Source organism: Colletotrichum godetiae (assembly GCF_030913485.1).
Source record: "Colletotrichum godetiae strain CBS 193.32 chromosome Unknown BDP55scaffold_36, whole genome shotgun sequence".
NCBI classification, from domain to species: Eukaryota; Fungi; Ascomycota; class Sordariomycetes; order Glomerellales; family Glomerellaceae; genus Colletotrichum; species Colletotrichum godetiae.
In genome coordinates, this window is record NW_026851284.1 from 231,779 (window position 1) to 250,796 (window position 19,018).

Sequence of the window (19,018 nt, forward strand, 5' to 3'; positions counted from 1 at the left end):
GATAAACTATTGTGTCATCCCCTTGCCAGCACCCCGTCTCCTGAGTAAGTACGTGAAAGATCACTTCCATCCCTTGAAAGTCCATTTCCGTCTAAACTCTGCTGTGATCCAACACATTACTAGCGCCGTCTGGTACAAGATTCGCTCGCCTTTCCAGCTCTTGCTTGATTTGCTCCTCGCGCAACAGCCACTGTGGACGTTCTCAGGCTCCACGTACTCATGTCAGACTCCTTTGCATACCTGTTCAACAGCCCCAGCAAGTAATAGAGCTAGGAATTCCTTGCGCTTCTCTTCGTCGAAGTTGATGAGGTCGGGGCCGTCACTGTCCCAGCAGATTCGTCCTTCGGGAGGGATCAGGACCTCATCGTCATCGTAGTGGCATAGATCTTGGATGCTTGTTTCCTGAGTAAGCTCCAAGAGTACAAGGCCAACATGTCGCGTCCTTCCCTCGAATTCTGGAGAGTAGCTCATAAGACGGGTCGTCCAACAGCCGTAGTACTGAGGGGCGAGATGGGGATAGTCAGTCAGGCTATTGTCGTGCAATTCCTTGTATGCGCCAGCCTCGCGGCTCAGTCTCATGTCGGCTCTGGATGTCACCTTCCAAGGACCTTCTTCTGCGGGAAAATACTCCGGCTAGAACTTTGGGTCAAAGATCTCGACGATCGCAAGTTCTTGGGTGTCGGGAACGGGGAACTTGGGGTTGGTCGTAGGTTTGGAAAGGACCTTAACCAAAAGCACTTGGTTATCGCCATCGATGTCGCCGGAAAGGGACCGCACAATCTCGATGCACAAGTTGTTGGCTGGATCTTTGTGCTGGTATTTTGTCCAGTAGATGAGGTTGGTTGTCGTGATCGAAGCAAAGGGCCGTTCTGGACATCATTCCCTCTCGCCTAAAGAGGGTCCTCTTTTCTTTGAGACCATCTGGGACTTCGTAGTTCGAGCGGTCATGAGGATCTGGCGGCGAGTGAAGAAATAGGGTAAGCCTACTCCTCAGAATCGTATTGCCGGAATTCGGCACGGAGACTGTCGTGGGATGAGACCATGATGTTCGATGAATGACGCCTCGTTGAAGCATGCGCGCCAGGCGAAATGATAATGTCAATTGAAGACGGCATGGTGGTAGGTGAGGAAACAAGAGTGGCATGCAAAGACAATTTGGGGAAGCTCAAGAGAGCGATTTCCTATGATAATTACATCGTGCGAAAGAAAACGACTATGTAAGATAGTCGCAGATCCAGGCAAAGCCGGAGAGAGGGAAGGATCCAGAGAAGTAAGAGGAAGGCGCGATCCAGTGGAGAAACAATGTTATCAATGCTGCGTAGTGACCTTGAAGGCCAAAGAAGGTCAGGTTTATTGGCTGATGACCTTGGAAGGTGAAAACTATGAGTGCTGGTTGGTGGCCTTGAAAGGTGGAAAAAGAGATGCATCGACTACAGAGTCGTGAAAGGTGAAAGCAAAGTATGAGTGCTTGACTGGAAAGGTTAAGTCAAGGGCGGTCGAGAATGACCGGAGCTCTCTGAAGAGGTAACGAAGAAAGTAGAAACACCTGACCTGTCAACGACTGTGGAATATACCAAGGACGCATGATTAAAAGGTGAAGGTTAAGCCCATGACGGCGACAGGAGGATCTGTATGCCAGCTTCAGCTTCAACGACGAGATATCAAGACAGTGCTTACAGTGCCAACTCCCAACCCCTCACTGTCACAAGAGCCCCACAACGCCCAGGCGCAAAATGGCACAATGACTCTACTGACTTCCTACTGACTTCAAGTGAAGCCTTCACTTACATGACCATAACTACAAGGCATATCTGTGTCATACATATCATTTACACATAAGAGCACAAGCGAAAGAAAAAAGAAATGGCGACGAGGATACCCCATCTGCTAGAGAGCTACCTCGCCCTCCCGCCCGAATACGCTCAGATCCTCCTCACCAGCGTCCTCGGCGCCAGCACCAACTGGCTCGTTCTGCGGTACCTGTACACATACCTCAGGAAACTCAACGCCGCTGCCGAGGAGGGGGCCGCCGCCGCATCGCAGAGCGAGGATGTCCGCATCGTTCTCGTTAGCTTCATGAGAGACTTCGCGTTTTGGAAGGAAGGCGCTGGGAGATTGGTATGTTTGTTTCCCACGTCTTGTTGTGCTATCTGTGACAACAAAAAATGCCCCTCACTCGAAATTCTAACCCCTCCATCGATGAGATTTTCAAGGAGGGTTTCTCTCGCTACTTATCTTGCTTGCCAGCACCCAGCACCCTTGGGTCTCATTAGACAGAACTAACCGTGCACCATAGGGCCTCGACCTAGAAGGTCTAGGAAGAAGCGGCAAATTCGTCTTCGTGGACGGGTTGAGCGGGTTATTCTCCTCTCCTCATCAGGCGGCGCCGACGAAGACGACGCCCAAGGGTCGAAGGACCATCCGCGGGGCGAGGCTGCCTGATATCCAGCGCGAGCTCGACGGCGCGGTGTCCGATGTGTCCGCGACGGATGCCAAGACGATTCTGATTGTGGACCAGCCGGACCTCTTGCTCGCTGCGTCTGGCGAGGACCTCTCGGGTCTTGCGTTGAGGGATATGTTGCTTGGTGTGCAAGAGGTACGTACGCTCATGCTCACGCCCCAATTCTCATCACTTCAATGACTTGTTTCCATTTGTGTGCGAGTTATTCTACATTGTTGATGACATGCCCTCCTCGTCCCTTTCTCATTCTCAGATCAAGAGAGGGTCCTTCACTGACGCCTCATACAGAAGGTCCACGCCTCCATCATTACCGTCGCCGCAGACGAGCCGCTCATCGCGGCGCAGACCACGACGCTGGAGAAGGAGCACGCCAGTCTCGTTCTCGGGCTGGCGCATGCCGCGGAGACGGTGATTGGTCTGAGGCTGCTCGACACAGGCAACGCGAGCGACGTCAGCGGGGTGCTGAGGGTCACTGCTGGAGGGGCCGGCGACGAGGAGAGGGCGGTCGAGGAGACGGAGCTGTTGTACTTTATTGGCGGAGATGGCAGCGTCAAGGTGTTTGGGAGGGGGCAGTGATGGAGTGTAGGGAGGGGATGATGGGATATCGAGGTTGCATGTCACCCGGCGTTAAGTTATGGCCAAGTTACTCGTCTTACTGAGGGGAGGGAGCTTGGAGGGGTTGCTACAGTTTTGAAGCCGGCATATGATATACCCCTCGAATGCAAGGATTCAATCTCAGGATGAGGGCAAAATCTTCTCAGGCAAATTTGTCTCGTCAGAGCAAAGCGTTTCGTCACCAATACTCCCCAAGAAACCATCAACCATAATCATGTCGTCGTGGGCACGCCTGATCAGAAACCATTGTAATGAGACGGATCGACACTGGATCCATCCATGAACCGACGAGAGTCACCATTATCCAATTACGCATAGGATCAGTGAGTGAACGAGACAAGCAAAGTCATTTCTCTTTTTCCCCAGGATCCGTTTTTCCCGTGTGTAAAAAAAAGTGAGTTTATCCCCTTGAAGAGCCCGCGCGCGAGATAACATGAGAAGATGTAAAAACACCCGTTTCGATTTTGGCCAAATGCTTTGGTTTTGTTTTGACTCTTTTTTTTTGATATTGGCTTTGCTTCCGAGTCAAAAAAACGAGGGGAGGGGTGAGAGATAGGGGGAGGGAAGAAATGCAGAAGAAAAAAAAGAGCTGATTTTCCCTTTGGTTTCTTTTCGTGATATCGTTTCCCGAGTAGACAAGACTCCGGCGGCGTTGCCACGCCTTCCCTGGAACCCCCCTCGATCTCAAATTTTCATTCCCCCATCGCCCGAATGCCCTCGATTGCACAGATACCTCCCCATGTCGACCCGATTCACATTCCAATCATCGCTCACGACTCCTGCGCGGTAGGGCCGGCGGAACCCTTGGGGACGCCGGACTGGAAGCCGTTCTTGAAGCGACGGGAGACGTCCTTCATGTAGCGCATGCGGCCGGTGCCGACGGTCTTTCTCCGCTTGGCCTTCTCGGACCAGTTGTCTGTAAATCGCATCCTACGTTAGTAACTCTTCTTCTTTCTCGGTTCATGATTCTTGTGTGAATGTTGCGTGTATTGGAAAGGCGTGGGAAATATGGCGTAGGGATGAGACAGTCTCGAGGGTTTGTCTTCTTTGATGTGCCTGGGGATTCGGATTGGGTTCGTCGTTCGGGAGGATAAACGTACACTTGCGAGTCTTGGCCGAGGGGTAACCGCAGGAAGAGCAGGTGTGCTTCTGGATGTGAAGCGATCGGCGACCTAAAAATTGCGAATATTGATCAGTCTCTTGAACCCATCTTGAATTCTAGAATTTTGGCCAGTAGTCGCGTCCTAGTGGACCAGAACTCGACTCCCTACCAGGCATATATCACTTACCGCAACGACGGCACAAGGTGTGCGTCTTGTTGTGTCTCTTACCAAACGAGGAGGTACCCTTCGCTATACAAGAAAAAAAACATCGGTCAGTCCATCGAAACGGCGTAAAATGGTCAACCTTTCGTCGCAAAGACGATGGTGACGGCGGCGGCGGCTAAAACGTACTCATCTTGGCGGTATTCGGTGGTCGACGATGGTGTTCGGTGGTTGCTGGTCGGTTAGTTGGTTCGCGGAGGAATCAATCGAGAAAGACGCTCGATTGTCAAATTTCGTGGTGCGTGACCTAAGCGAGAGGATTGGGCTTGGTGGGGCCAACCCATTCGGCCACTCTGAAAATTCGTGGATGGCACTACACGTGACCGAGGGTTCGATCTTCGTCCAATCAACGCCTTCCCCGGCGAGCAAGGGGACTTGACCTGCCTGTGCACCGCGCTCGCATCCCTGTCCTCGACTTTTGGTGGGTCTTATTTTCCAGCCGCCAATCCGTTATTTTTTTGCTGGTGACAAACCCCTGGACAGCCCCATTTGACCCTATTTTGACTCTTTAATCGAAGACTGCAGCTGACTGATGCTTTTCATCTTGTATGTCCACGACCATGTGATTCCAGAGCCAATAAATGGCACTGAGAAAAAGAATAAGGATGAGAGGCAGGCAAGAGGTAAAGTCTCCCAGTGGTGGCATTACTTGGCACAATGAAATGAGCCACAGTATCAGTAAAAACGAGTTGGTGAATTCATCTCATCTCCAAACGCCTGGCAACGCCGTTTCCTAACCCATGACTGGGCCTGCTGTGTGCGGGTATACAAAATCATCATGTCGTCCACCATCATCCCATTCACCCTTTATACCAATCCGCTCAACCCTGAATATCCAACATCTGCTTGAGCGCCGCCTCGCTGGCCCTCAACCAGCGACCCCGCTCCTCGAGGTCGTCCGCATCACCACCGGCTCTATCCTTCCGCCTTCGCGCCTCCTTGGCAGCTGCCGTGCTATTCTGCCTCTTGGCCTCCAACGGCTGCAACTCGGCCTGCAGTCTCTCCAGTTCCTTTCTTTTGCGCGGCACTCTGGCCTGCAACTGCTCTAACTCGCGATCCAACTGCTGCTGTTGCCTCTTCTTCTCGTCCACCAGCTCGAGGGTCCTCGCGAGGGGCAAGTTCATCATCGGGCTCTGTCCCGGTGCTTGCGTCTCCTTGAGCTCCGCCACCTGCTCCTCCAACTCGGCAATCTTGTCGGGCAGCTCCCTCAGCTTCGTCGTGTCCAGCGATACACCCTCGTACCGCTTCGCTAGCTCCTTGCCCTTCCTCTCCAGCTCCGTCACCATGTCCGCGACCTCCACCTTGAGCGCCTTGAGTTGCGCCTTGGCCTCGAGGTTCGCCTTTTCCAGCTCTAGATTCTCCTGCGGTGTGACAATCACGGGCGGATCGCCGACGATGGCGCGTATGAACTTTTCTTTAGTGACCTGCTCGACGTAGGAGAATCGGAGCTTGGCGAAGAGTTCCTTGTAGTGCTCCAGATCGGCCTCTAGGCTGGCTGGTGTGGCGGCATCTTGGGATACGTTAGATGCGTCTGACGTCCGCTGCCGTGATTCTTGCGCGACGGCGCTGGAGATGGGTTCGCTAAGTCTGATGATTGAGATTTCGTGGTTCTCGTTGAGGTCTTCGATTTTGCGCAGCACTTGAGCTGCCTTTCCCGCGTCCATTGTGAGAGGCTGATTAGAGTCCGCGCTGTGTTGTTGTAGAATTCGGTCGTAGTAGGTGTGCTGGCGATTCAAGTTTCGTCAATGGCGCGTTGAGAGATGATGTCGGCGGGGGAGGTCTGTCGCGGCCGTTGATTCCTTCGCCCTCAAGCGCCCAGGGTCTGTCAATTAGCTTACCCTTTGTGACGTTTGTTTACTTGGGTCTGAATCGGGTAAGGTGCACGCGCTATCTTATCGTTATCTCCGTTACATCCTTATCTGCCTATACCGTGCGAAAAACGGCAGGCATGGCGCAGGCTCATCCCACCGCGCCAAGTCCCTGGTCGATGTGACTCTGGCGGCCTTTGCTGTTGTCGTCGATCAATCCTCCATACGCCGCAGTTTGCGACAACGGCGCCTTTCAACTGAGCGAACCCCCGCTGCCCCTCTCCATCGGTTCATTCAACAGTCTCGGCGAAGAGCTCTGCCACTGTCATTCTCGAACTCTTCCATCAATCCAAGACCGTCACTTCTCCAGCCCCCGCGCTCCTCTTCTATTCCCGATAAAAAGAGGCACATACCCCAGCTGGTCGACGGATGCTGCAGCCACCAGCCTGATCTGGCGTGCTCGGAAGGGGCGCGGATATCTCACCACCTTTAGGATCTACACCTTGGTTACCGCGGCCTCACAATGTCAAACCATGACATGATCACGGACGACTACGTCGCCGACTTGCTCGCCAAAGAGGCCGTCATGGACCGGGCAGACAAGAAGTATGTCCCACGACTCTCCCGGTTTCCCCACGTCACGATCTAATCGGACTACCCCTTTAGACCAGCAAACATGCCCAAACCGAACACTCGTTTCCTGCGCCACATCATCAAGGACACGAATACGCACAACAAGAACCTTCTGGCCAAAGAGGCCGCCGAATCCCGCGCGCGCTTGAAGGATTTTGAACACGCAGAGGAGAAGGAGAGGCGGAGGAAGGCAGCCCCGCAGGATATTAGAAAGAGGCAGATGGGAGACATCCTATCGATTCTGGGAGACCGCAAGGTCAGGTCCAGCCGATCAGGGCCATCGAACGAGAAGGCGCAGAAGAAGGAAGACTCGCCGCCGCGGAGGACACATCACAAGGAACGCAGGAGCGAATCTCCAGAACGCGAGAGCGGCAGGAGGCACCGACGGAGCAGGAGAGATGAGTCGGGTTCGGAGCGAGACGATCGTCGACGACATAGGAGCGATCGGCGGAGGTCACGCTCACCCGACGACAAGCACAGGAGGCACCGCCATCGTTCGCCAATCGAAGATAGGGAGACAGTGTCAAAGTCACGGCGAAGCGATAGGGAAAGGCGACGGGATGAAGAAGGACAGAACCTCATGTCGAAGAGCCATCGGTCACGCAGAGATCGCAGTCGGGAGAGGCCGCAGTCGGGATTCTCGATCAAAGGCAGCAGCCGCCGCCGCGACGGAGGGCGAGCGCACGAGCAGGAGCCCCCGACGACAGCGTCAGACTCGGACCCTTTGGACGAGTTCATTGGGCCGGAACCGCCGCAGCAAGTTCGTTCGCGTGGCCGGGGCACCGCCTCGGGAGCCTCGGGCATCGACAAGCGCTTCGAAGCGGATTACAACCCTAAGGCGGATGTGGAGATGGCGGACGACGACAAACACCCGAGAGAGAACTGGGACGACGCCGTGGAGGCATTCAGGGACAGGCAGAAGTGGCGACAAAATCAGGAGGAGCGGATGCGGGCGGCCGGGTACACCGATGGGATGCTGAAGAAATGGAGGGAGGGCGGCACGGCCGACGAGCAGAAGGACGAGCGGGATGTGCAGTGGGCCAAGGCCGGGGAGAAGCGGGAGTGGGATCGCGGCAAGGAGGACGGGTTGAGCGGTTTGTTTTCCGAGTTTAATTGAGTCTCCGTTGCTTTCTTGTTCATGATTGTTCTTTCTGGCAGCGAGTTTGGCTCATGGTCAGGAGGCGTCTGCATAGTTGAATTACGTCTCGAGGTACCCTCTTCAGCATTAGCATTCGTTTGGTGGAGTTTGTTTCATTAATGATCGATGACGAATTTCACTGGATTTCACCTCATGAGAGCGGCGTGTGACTTGACGCTTGAGCAGTAGTGCATACGAGTAACGCAGGGACGGAGTTCTGGATGCCGTGAAGGTGCATTTATCCACCGGGAAGCTGTAAAAATGACCGGCATCGCTTCGAGATGTTTCAACATTCTGTCGAGTCTAGCATGTCTGCTGATACCCATGGTACAAGACGGACAGAGGCTAGGATTTGACACCTTCGTCCGAACCTTTCTGAGAAAAAGCATGTTCAACCCTGGGATTGTGGATGGGATGTTTTGAGGCTTTGGGAATAGATGGGGAAAGCCTGCAAACTGAGATTCGTCTCTATATTTCATTCTCAGCCTCATTTGGAGGAGGCTGTAAGCTGTGAGATCCACGATATTGCCCATTGGGATGACGTTAGTTTCGATATCCAATGCGAAAGCCTCGGAGGGATGCAAACCATAACATTTTGTTTGAGTCTCAATTACCGTACGGATGAGAGGGCGGTTTCTCATCGAAGGCGTAGAAGGAGAATATCACTATTGTTCTTACACTTGAGGCTTTGGGTTGTAGTGGTAGGGGGGTTTGCTCGCAAACGGCGTTTCACTCTTTCCTTTACCAGGGCTAACACCCCTGCCCGAGAAACTGCGAAACAAAAGTCGGAAAGGCGACCCCATCATCCATAAGGGGTCCATTCCATAAGTGGGAGCTAATTTCATTCGGCGAGGAGGGGTACCATAGGTTGGAAGTGGGATATGGACACACGAAGTACGCATACCGGGGTTTTCATTGTAAGATGGTAATGAGAGAAGAGAATGTGATGGGTGAGAGAGGCCCAGATGACGGGAGTGGCTTTTCCGCTCGCGTGAGGATTCAGGTACGAAGGAAGGGGGAAGGAATGCGGATACCAGGGGAATGAAGGGATGCCAAGTTTTAGAGTGGATGAATGCGGCATTTGGAGGAATGTGGGATGGGAAAGGTGAATAAAGGAAGGGTCTTGCGGCACACCCGGGACGGCACTGCCACGGGTCGTCCGTCGCCGTGTGAGGGTGGTGAGGACGGCGGGAATGGAGCCCGGGGGTGTGCGCCGGGGGCGGGGGGCGGACGGTGGGGGATGAGTGAAGTGTTGCGCTGTGGATGATGTGTCGGACGTCATGAAGCTGGTGGACCGCTTTTTGGTTTCGGGTGAGAGTGAGATGGAGAGGACTCGAGAGAGAAGTCGGGGCCTGGGGGAGGATGAGGTACATCATACATGGGTGCTTGATTCTGTAACGCGTTTCTAACTCTGGTGAAGGGGGTGGATGATACGACGCTGGGAGCATGGTTTGTTTTGTTTTGTTTGGAAGGTTGGTTGGGTCAAGTCAAGCCTCGCCCGCAATGTCAACGTGAAGTTGGTTGGTAGGATTTAGAGGAGTTTGGGGTTGAATTGAGTTTCCCCCCTGTGCCTCCATCTCCCATCGGCGGTTCGAATTTTGAACCTTGGGTACCGTACCGATACCTTGCGTGTCACTGAAAACGGGATAAACACTGGGAGGGTTGGCGAGGTGAGACGCCTTGACGCACAGTGATTGTCTGTTCGCCTGCTCCTCTAACTACCTTGGAGACTTAGATACCTTCAGAGCTCAAGGTAGCACGGTGGGTAGACTAAAGTAGGGTAAGCTTAGTTGCGTGCGGTATGATTTCAACGGACGATGCACGCTTTGTTATGAGCGAGGATTGGATGGAGTTGAGATTGAATTTTGAGGGTGGAAGAGGTTCACGATGATGAGCAACATCACGTCGATTTTGCAGGGTAGAGGGAGGTTATGTTTTTGGGACAAGGTACGGATAGCTCATGCAAGCATTTTGGACTCGGCGGCAGCTGTCGATGATGGCTACCTCATCAACTCATGCCCATGAGCACTTTTGCCTCTCTTTCACCCTTCTCGGCCCGGGGTAGGTTGAGTCTCCTCATTCCTACCTTTGTTGCTTGTCTCTGTCGACTATTGGCAGTATCAGGTAGCTCCGGCTGTATTTGGGAGTTCTCAATGATGGCCTCGCCGAGCCACCCCTCCTTGACTTTTGAGATTTGGGTTAGGTTTCTTTCAGAACCGCTAGGCCGAGACGAGTCTGGGCGTTCTAGCATCCATCAAGGGCAAAGGACTGCTGCAAACGCACACACCCCTTTTTCGCGGTTTGGATGGCGCCCCCTCGTCTCAGTTGGGGTTCAGTCACGAGGGGCAGCGGGAGGGAATCAGTTCAGTGTACGGAGCACTGAGTGGTCGCGTGTGAAGTCATTGATAGCCCAACTCAACAGAAAGATTATTTGTTTGCATATGTTTCGATAATGGCATCTGCAGGGCCCGTACGGAAAACCGCGCGTTTAGAGCTAAGCTGCTGCGCCCGGTTTCTAAGGGGCGGTTCTGGTTCATTCGTCCCTCGGGAAGTTGGGAACGATGTAAGAGGCGAGCGAAGCGACCTCTGGTGCCTTGGGTACGACGTGCGGGCCGTACGGGAATACGGGTAACTCGTCACCCTCATTTCCCGAGTTGTCGTATTCCACGCGGATGTGAGTTGAGCTAAGTCGGTGTTTAGGACGCTTTTGGAATCTTGGGAGCAGCTTGAGGAATTGGCGAGATGCTTGCTCACTGTTGTGATGGCCAAGTCGGCTTTGGCGCTTGTGAGACGATCGCGAATTGTTAGAACCCTTATGGTGGTGGTTCAATCTCCCCATGCGCGGCTGGGCGTCAACGTCTGCCTCTCATACGCTTTTCTGCGTGAGTCGCCTGTCCGCCCTGAAGCATCGGATGTGGGGAATAGGAGAGAAAGTTGAGACGGTGGAACATGAAAGTTGGGTTTACTGAATCACTGGTGCAGCAGCGACGAGCACGCGACGACAAGCAGCATCCAGGACAAAGTGGCCTGCTCCAGGCTCCCTCTGGGCCCCTTCTGGAGGTCCAGGACCCCTCAATAGGTCGATAGTTTGATAACCAAGATGCCACCAAGCTTAAGTGAGACTTTCTGCGTGTGTGCCGTCAAAGCCGGTCGACCCTGCAACCCATCCCCTGCGGCCCTGCCACACCCTGCGGGCGAGCGTGGCTGGGATGGGTGTATTTTTGACAGTCACGGTGGAGCGTGGACTGGGGTTGGCGCTGTCACCTGAAGAAAAGAAAAGGCGATTGCTACGGATACATTTGAAGCATGTAGATAGCGATATTGATGGTTATGATCTTTGAGTGAGCCCATTGCCCACTCACTTGAGGATATCTCACTGAGTAGTATTGCTACCTTGATGAGAGTGAGATGAGAGTGAGATTGAGAATGAGTTGTGAGGTCAACTAGGTAGGTACATACATGTGGCTCATGACCAGTCCTGTCCCGCGTGCCCACGCCATCAAACTGAAAGTGCACGCGTGAGATGTGCCCCGATGTGCAGTGCGTCCGATTTTCACCTTTCAGCCAGACAGGGGCCCCCCAAACCCCCCGACTCGACTCAATGGGACCATGGTCCATTGATGAGTCCATTTTGGGATCAATTCCTACTCCCGCCAGCCAGTCACTTTCATGTGCAGTTTGCCAGATGCTGCCATAATGACAGGCCGCTGAGGTAAGTACCTTGTCTTACTATGCGTATCCGAAGAGTGAGTGAGGTGTGTGTGTGTGTGTGTGTGTGTGTGTGTGTGTGTCATTGATAATTGCACGAGAGCAGAGCAAGTGAGCGACACACGGGAGGCCCCGGCACCTAAACAGCAACGCCGCGCCCCGCCACCAAATGCAGACGGGACAGACCCTCCTGGTGTGTCACTTTCAGTCTTCCATTTCAATTGTCTCTCTCGCCAAGTCACAAGTCGTAAGTCGCAACCTTCAAGTGTCTTCCCGTCCCTTTCTCTTCCATTGCTCGAGTCGTTCCATCCCACGCCTTCACCTACTCTACCTTACCTTATCCGACGGCGTGCCTGTCGAGCAATCGTCATCGGGTCTTCTATTCTCTGTATGGCGCATGCTGCACCGCTATGCGCTGCGTGCACACCCAATATCTACCTGACCTCACCAAAGCCGCCGTGCCGCACACAATCAAATTGACTTCTCCCACTGTACCTACCTTACTGCAGTCCCGAACCTGAATAACCTGATCGGCACCTCGTCATTCAACTTTCTCCGTCTTGTTGCTTCCCGACCACCGAAATATCAGTCCGATTTTATCTTTTTCGCTTGACCCGACGCTTCCCGCCGGCACATCAAAGAGAGACCCGAAGAGCGTGTCTTTGTGTGTGGGAAAGGTTACTGCCCAACCTCTTCACCCCTCCAACCCTCCTGGCTCCTACCAAAGGCCCTACGGGTACTTGTCAACCGTTGTACCTTCACCTCCCCTCCTCGCCACAACTTCACTCTACCTCAACTTCAGCCTCGTCATACATTTGGCATTTCCACCCACGGCAGCCAGAGAGACGACATCTCCTCGCCTTGTGTCGCCGAATGACTTTGCGCATGCTGGGCTCCTGTGCAGTTTGCCGCTGAGCCGCTGCCAGCTGCCGGTCGATACCTCACCTTATCCAACGTCAACAACCATTTCTGGCGCCACTATCGCCAGACTCGATTACCCCCTCGGCTGCCGCGCCGTGCGCCGAACCCTCCGCCACTTCTAGATACCATACTCACGATATAGAGCCTCAACCTCTGGTCCCTTTCTTTTTCTCCTATTCAGTAACGACCCGATACGATACCCAACCATGCGTACTCCCAGAATTGCCATTCTCGTCCTCTTCTTCGCCGCCTCGCTCTTTCTCTTCTGCCGCTCCATCACCTCACTGGCGCGCTCTTCCTCCTCCTCTCCCGTCATCGCCGCCCCGGTCGCCGTACCGCGATCACGATTCACGAGTTTCTTCTCATTTACAGCGCCTTTTTCCATTTTCCAACCAAATGCCGCCATCAGCCTGACCGATGACAACAGCACTTCCTTTGTCGCTCGCCCTGCTGCCTTTGGCCCCAATCTGCCAAACAAGGGCTTGAGCGGCCAACTATGGATCGGCAGTGGCTTCGCCGACGATAACCTCCAGGAGGGCGAAGGCGAGGGCGAACTGGGATGCAGTGACATTCCCGGTTGGGACGACGGCAAGGCCAACGCCGTTCTCAAGACTGCCACCAAGGGCATGTCCAAGTCCTCCAACAAGGCTGCTGCTGCTGCCGGCAAGCCTGGTCACCACAAGCGCGACAAGACCGACAAGGACGCCGTGCCCGACGCCGTGGGTGTCCCCATCACCCGCCTCAGGTCCAAGATCCGCCCAGCCGACGACGGCACTGACGACTACCTCCACCAAGGCCTCGCCCGGAAGCCTCAGCCCAACCACGATAGCGCCATGTCCACCGAGTCGACCCACGCCGATATCCAATCGATACAAGAGGCTGCGGAGATCGCCGGGAAGATCGTGCTGCTCAGTCGCGGCGGCTGCGGTTTCTTGGAAAAGGTCAAGTGGGCGCAGCGACGTGGCGCCATGGCTCTCATCGTGGGCGATAACACAAAGGGGGGTCCTCTGATCCAGATGTTTGCCAGAGGTGATACCTCCAACGTCTCCATCCCCTCCGTCTTCACCACCCGGACCACAGCCCACTTGCTGTCGTCGCTGACGCAGCCCGGCAGCTTCATCGAAGATACTCTCGACGAGCACGGCCGCCCGGCCCTCAAGGTTTTGCAGTCTGACGGAGGGAGCCGGAGGAACAGGAAGAACAAGCAAAAGGCTGCGGTGACGACGCCGACCCCGACCCCCAAGGCCACGGCAACGCCCAAGGCAAAGGCTGCGGCAAAGGGAAAGCCGGCCAAGGCCGAGCACAAGACGGCCAAGCCCCGCACCAGCCTGTTCCGATGGCTGTTTAGCTGGGGCCGTAGCTCCCGATCTGGCGACAGCATTCAGCCCCCGAGCAGCGGTCGCCATAACTGGGTTCTTGTTGACGACTGGAGCGAGGAGAAGGACAGGGTCATCCGAGACGGTCTCGGCAAGGCCGCCAAGAGGGGCAAAGGCAAAGTTCCCGACGCTCGCAAGAGCGAAGACACATTCCAAATCGGTGTCCAAGACTGGCGGGATCCTGATTTGGTGGATGCCCCCAGCTCCAAAGACAAGACCGAGGCCGCAGCCAAGGAGCAGCAGGTCGGCAAGCCTGGCAGCACTCCGAAGAGTGGCAAGGACGTCACTGGCCCCAAGGGCGGAAGCATCACTCCCGGAAGCGGCGAGTACAACCCCGACTTGCCGCCTGTTGAGACCGAGGGATCCACCTCCGGAAAGGAGGCTACAGCCCACGGGGGAATCATGTCCAAGATTTTCGGAGAAGACGACGGTGCCGACTTCTCCAAGGAGGACAAGCCCAAGGATCCCCCGCGGCCCTCGGAGCCCATTCCCGACGATGGCGACAACGACGATGACAACGAGCCTATTGGGCACGATGGCCTCTGGGTTACGATTACGCCTTCAAGCAGCTCCAGCCCCTTCTTCGATACTCTGCTGGTGCTTGTGATCAGCCCTCTGATCACTTTGAGCGTCGTCTATGCCTTGCTGATCCTTCGCGCGCGCATTCGCAGAAGACGCTGGAGGGCACCCAAGTCAGTCGTCGAGCGTTTGCCCGTTCGCACGTACCACACCGTCGCGGCGTCACCCGTTCCCTCGCCGAGAATTCCATCACCGACGAGTCCAACACCCACCACGCCATTGCTACAGCAGACGCCTTCCCGACCACGACCTCGTTCTAGAACGACGACGGGCATCCCCGAGTCAGAGAGCTTGCTGTCTGTCAACTCGGCCCTGCAAATGCCTAGGTCGCCTCTGCGGACAGAGCACGAAAAGGCAAACGGCAGCTACTCGAGCGAGTGGAAGAAGTACATGGGCAGACAGGTTGAATGCGTGGTTTGCTTGGAGGAGTACGTTGACGGCGTCAGCCGCGTCATGAGCTTGCCCTGTGGCCACGAATTCCACGCCGAGTGCATGTGAGTCTATCTGCCCCCCTTGGTTTATGTTTTTAGTGTTAACGTTTTTAGCACGCCTTGGTTGACGACGCGCCGCCGCACATGCCCCATTTGCAAGGGTGATGTCGTTCGCTCTCTTGCACGCGGCTCCCCCTCTAGCCCCCGCTATGAACCGTATCACGACGACTCTGACGACGAGGTGGAAGCGGAGGCGTCCGGCTCGCGAGACAGAGACGAGGACGTGGAGCAGGGTGGTATTCTCTCGCCCGCGCCCAGGGGACGGCAAACCCGACCCGACGGGTGGTTGGGGATGCTGTCCGGTAGCTTTGGGGCGTCGTCCCGTGCCAGTCGATCGTCGCAGGATGATCGCAACCGGTGAAGTCGGTTCAACTCATCAACCGAGGTCGTCGCATCACCTCTCAACGCTAGCATTTTGATTTTCTTCTGATTTTTACGTTTGGCACTTCGGAGGTTATTTTTTACAGGCATGGACTGGGAAGCACCAGTCCCACGGGAATCGGGACACATGGCGTAATCAGGGGTTTCTTAAGGGAGAAGGGCTTTCTCTTGGGCACACGGGCAAAGGGTTTTGTTTTTTGGGGGGCAGCATGGCCGAGGGTGGAGAAGAAAGAAACCAAAACTCGAAATGGCCCGGGAGAGAAATGGGAAGGGACCTCACCACACTCGTTTCGATTGTTGTCCAGGACGTAAGGTTCTTGTGTTTTTTGTTCTTTCGCGGATGGTCATGATCCTTCTGATCTGAAGGATATGCGTAGATGAGGGTGTGAGGTGTGAGGTGGCCAATATACCCGTCGTTTCGTCCCCACTGACGATCGGGGGGCGGACGCGCTCTTGGAATATGATTTCCATTGACTTGTGACTTGTTGTGCGTGACTTGGTTCGTGACTTCCTCGTGAGAAATGTGATGAGTGAGTTTTATCAGATGAGTCTCGAGTGAAGAATTAATGAAGTGATGTATTGGTATATTGGCTTGAGTAGAGGCATCTACGCTATTCCAAGGAAATATGGAATCTAGGTTTGGGGGTATCTTATATCCTGTATACGCCTGGTGATGTTCAATACTTGCGTGTTTACACTTGTTTTTGTTTTCATCCGCGCCAGAGAGCTTGCCTCTCGTAGTTGGAACGATTTTACCATCCCATTCTTGTTCTTGCCGGATGATGAAGAGCATAGTTGGCAGTATGGAACACATTTTAGGATGATATTAAATGTCATTGTAAAAGATCATGCGAGGCATATCGCGCTCGCTCACGGCGTGGAGGTACGCGGAGCCCGGGTGGGGGGCGGTTGTCACGGAGCCTGCTGTTGGTGGTGTTGGTGTTGTTGACGAGGAAGATGGCGTTGATGAGTTTTGCGATGTGGTTATGGCGGCGTTGTTGGTGGTGTTTGAGGGCGGGGAGAGGGGTTGGTTTGGCGAGGGGGGTTGTGGTTTTAGGAAGTGTGTTCTTTTGGGGCCTTTTGGGAAGGTTCTGGGGGGGTTTGTTAGTTATGGGACAAGATTGAGATGGTGTCTGGGATTGGTGTGGTGATGGGGAGATGGGAGGTGAGGTTTGGGTGTGAGGCTTGGACATGTATGAGGGACTTGATGTTGTGATGGTAGAGGACGTTTGAAGACAGATGGGAGGGGTAGGTGAGGAATATGTATAAGCAAGAAAGCAGGTTGATCGAAGAAAGGATCAAAGATACAATAGAAAGATCATGGTCCCACTGATACTCGCAATTTCTCCATCAGGGGATGAGAAAAAGATGAACACTTCACACCTCTCATATGCAAACAATACACAACAAACTGAGACGGAAGAACTTACAACGCGGTACTCAACGACCCGTAAAACAGATTCATCTCCTCAGTCGGCACGTCAGAGTCAACGGCCCTAGCCCAGAGGAACTCGCGCGCCCTCTCAACAGCGTCGTCGATGCGGTGGTGTAGGCTCGGGAAGAAGGGGCGTAGGGAGAGGAGGGAGAGGACGAGGCCTTGGGGGCCGGAGGCGAAGCCGCGGGGTGGTTGTGGTGATGCTGCTGCTGGGGGTTCTGGTTGTGTTGGTGTTTGGTCTGGTGTCGGTGGTCCGTTTGGGGATTGTTGTCTATCGCTTTGGGGGCGTTCTGAGTCTGGTGAGGTGGGTGATGGGGCCGGCCAGTCGCCGGTGGGAAGCTGGAGGTCTAGGAAGCCGGCGAGGCGGGATTTCAGGGACGGGGATGCGGCGAGGGGTGGGGATGTGAGGACGAGTTGGGTTATTATGCCTAGGTCGCCGTGGGTTGTGCCGTGGGTGTCTTCTGGTGACGACGGTAGTGGTGACGAATGTGAGTGAGAGTGATATTCAGACGATGCAGGTGATCGAGAAGGACATGTCCAGGGATGCGGGCCGAGGAGGTACTCTGACACGTGGACTATCGCGCCGCAGACAAGGGGCGCGGAGGAGGGGACCCAGTGGCGGATTAGGCGGAGGAAGTAGAGTGTTCCTGCGAGGCCGTGAAAGAGGCAGCTGGGTAGGGTTGGTGGTGGTGGTGTTGTTGTTGTTGTTGTTGTTGTTGTTGTTGTCGGTTCTGGGCCGTCTAGGTCCATTGCTGAGGAGTTTGTCGTCGGTGCTGAAGAGGATGAGTTGGCGTTCGCGTTGGAGGAGATGATGTATTCCAACACGGGAGAGAGGATGGCGAGGAACTTGCGGACGTGAATGAGGTCTTTTGTCACGCAGGCGCGGACGGCAGGGCCGGCGAGGGCATCGGAGAGGAGGCCTATGACAGGTCCTTCTCGTGATGTCTCTTCTGTAGACGGCAGAGATATCGGGGCGGACGCGGTCGGGATGTTGGAGATGTAGGCGCGGGCCCAGTGGATGGCCGGGTAGGAGTGGATTTGGAGCCTGGGATGGTGGGTCGAGACGGAGAGGAAGAGGTAGGCTGTGCCGGTGTGTGATGTCGGGAGGCCGGTGAGGGTTTCGGGCGGGTGGGTTGATTGGGGCGGGGAGAGTGAGAGGGTTTTGGAGAGGTGGGTTAGGATGAGGGTTGTTTGGGTTGAGGGATCGTCCATTGCTTTGTTTTGTTTTGAAGCAGGGAGTAAATGGATGAGTTGAGTGTGAGTAGAGATGAGTGTGGGTTAATTTGCGTTGAGGTGGAGTTGGGTGAGCGAGATGTGATGTGAGGGTGAGATGAGCTTGTCCGGCGTGGAGTCGCGATTCTCATGGAGCTTGGATACTTTCAATTGTGGTCGCGTTAGGTCGGTGTAAGGCGGCGGTGACGGTGCCGGGTGCCGGTTGCGGGGGGCATGAATGCGGGGTTGGAGGGGGTGGGAGGGCATGCAGCAGTGTCACTCAGGGGCTCCCGGGGGGAGGTTGGGGCAGCCGCGGGGGGCTCGGATCGTGGTGGCGGGACATGCGCGGGCTTGGCCATGGGGTCCGGGGCGCTAGAGTGGGGCCTTGTTCCGTGGACTCAGCTCATGAGGGTGGCACCGTGGCTGTTGGGTACGGTTAGTCACTGGCACAGTAGTCATGGTTCGTGATGATCGTCTTACTCCTCGGCTGAGCTGTACAAGTACGAGGGCGATGGATGTATAGTACGTCTTTCGTATCGTGTGTGAAGGGATTCTGAAGGCTTGGCTCCAGAGCCTTCATAATCGTGGTATCATCAGAGCTATTCAATGCTGGGCCCGTGGATGGGCTTGACGAGCACGAGGTAGGTATTGCGCCTCTCTTTTTTAAATGCTCGAAGACTTGGGTCTTAGCATACCTCATGTTCATCATGAGATTGTTCGCCCTAGACTGAGACGTTATCGAGGCAATGAAATCGAATTGTTGAAAATCTGCTTAGAAAGAAATCATAAATTCGTACTACATCCGCATCATTTTCCCATTGTAGCATCCCAGGTCAAGTGGCTCACCGGGTATCAGTCTACCTAGTCTCACTACCAGTCTGTCTATGGCTTCCCCTCACTCATTGGCCTTCACTTCACAGTAAAGTATATGAACT

General features: G+C 54.7%; 9 protein-coding genes across 9 annotated transcripts; 3 read left to right on the forward strand and 6 right to left on the reverse strand.

The window, feature by feature from the left end:
- Positions 1–91: 91 nt before the first annotated feature.
- On the reverse strand, positions 92–579 carry BDP55DRAFT_634708 (uncharacterized protein; the record flags this gene model as incomplete). The annotated part of the gene is made up of 2 exons (XM_060572695.1): positions 92–190; positions 241–579. The coding sequence occupies 2 exons, from the start codon at positions 577–579 to the stop codon at positions 92–94; spliced, it is 438 nt and encodes a 145-aa protein (XP_060426698.1).
- Positions 580–1,863: 1,284 nt separating this feature from the next.
- On the forward strand, positions 1,864–3,037 carry BDP55DRAFT_557933 (uncharacterized protein; the record flags this gene model as incomplete). Its single annotated transcript, XM_060569745.1, has 3 exons — positions 1,864–2,118; positions 2,297–2,596; positions 2,750–3,037. The coding sequence occupies 3 exons, from the start codon at positions 1,864–1,866 to the stop codon at positions 3,035–3,037; spliced, it is 843 nt and encodes a 280-aa protein (XP_060426699.1).
- Positions 3,038–3,846: 809 nt separating this feature from the next.
- BDP55DRAFT_557856 (60S ribosomal protein L37) lies at positions 3,847–4,432 on the reverse strand (the record flags this gene model as incomplete). The annotated part of the gene is made up of 3 exons (XM_060569737.1): positions 3,847–3,992; positions 4,177–4,248; positions 4,366–4,432. Coding segments are annotated over 3 exons (285 nt in total), but the record flags the coding sequence as incomplete, so codon positions are not given.
- Positions 4,433–4,884: 452 nt separating this feature from the next.
- On the reverse strand, positions 4,885–6,218 carry BDP55DRAFT_672343 (uncharacterized protein). The gene has a single exon (XM_060575525.1). It carries the CDS (start codon positions 6,063–6,065, stop codon positions 5,223–5,225), a length of 843 nt encoding a protein of 280 aa, XP_060426701.1. The 5' UTR covers positions 6,066–6,218; the 3' UTR covers positions 4,885–5,222.
- A 514-nt stretch (positions 6,219–6,732) lies between these two features.
- On the forward strand, positions 6,733–7,959 carry BDP55DRAFT_634711 (pre-mRNA-splicing factor 38B; the record flags this gene model as incomplete). The annotated part of the gene is made up of 2 exons (XM_060572696.1): positions 6,733–6,815; positions 6,876–7,959. The coding sequence occupies 2 exons, from the start codon at positions 6,733–6,735 to the stop codon at positions 7,957–7,959; spliced, it is 1,167 nt and encodes a 388-aa protein (XP_060426702.1).
- Positions 7,960–8,654: 695 nt separating this feature from the next.
- BDP55DRAFT_634712 (uncharacterized protein) lies at positions 8,655–9,428 on the reverse strand (the record flags this gene model as incomplete). Its single annotated transcript, XM_060572697.1, has 1 exon — positions 8,655–9,428. The coding sequence occupies one exon, from the start codon at positions 9,426–9,428 to the stop codon at positions 8,655–8,657; it is 774 nt and encodes a 257-aa protein (XP_060426703.1).
- Positions 9,429–10,513: 1,085 nt separating this feature from the next.
- BDP55DRAFT_634713 (uncharacterized protein) lies at positions 10,514–10,819 on the reverse strand (the record flags this gene model as incomplete). Its single annotated transcript, XM_060572698.1, has 1 exon — positions 10,514–10,819. One exon carries the CDS (start codon positions 10,817–10,819, stop codon positions 10,514–10,516), a length of 306 nt encoding a protein of 101 aa, XP_060426704.1.
- A 1,996-nt stretch (positions 10,820–12,815) lies between these two features.
- BDP55DRAFT_557763 (uncharacterized protein) lies at positions 12,816–15,416 on the forward strand (the record flags this gene model as incomplete). Its single annotated transcript, XM_060569727.1, has 2 exons — positions 12,816–15,058; positions 15,110–15,416. The coding sequence occupies 2 exons, from the start codon at positions 12,816–12,818 to the stop codon at positions 15,414–15,416; spliced, it is 2,550 nt and encodes an 849-aa protein (XP_060426705.1).
- An 846-nt stretch (positions 15,417–16,262) lies between these two features.
- On the reverse strand, positions 16,263–18,083 carry BDP55DRAFT_731203 (uncharacterized protein; the record flags this gene model as incomplete). Its single annotated transcript, XM_060579785.1, has 2 exons — positions 16,263–16,527; positions 16,867–18,083. 2 exons carry the CDS (start codon positions 18,081–18,083, stop codon positions 16,263–16,265), a joined length of 1,482 nt encoding a protein of 493 aa, XP_060426706.1.
- Positions 18,084–19,018: the final 935 nt, after the last annotated feature.

Coding starts and splice junctions, on each gene's coding strand:
- BDP55DRAFT_672343 (XM_060575525.1), bottom strand. CDS start 6,065: ATGGACGCGGGAAAGGCAGCTCAAGTGCTGCGCAAAATCGAAGACCTC.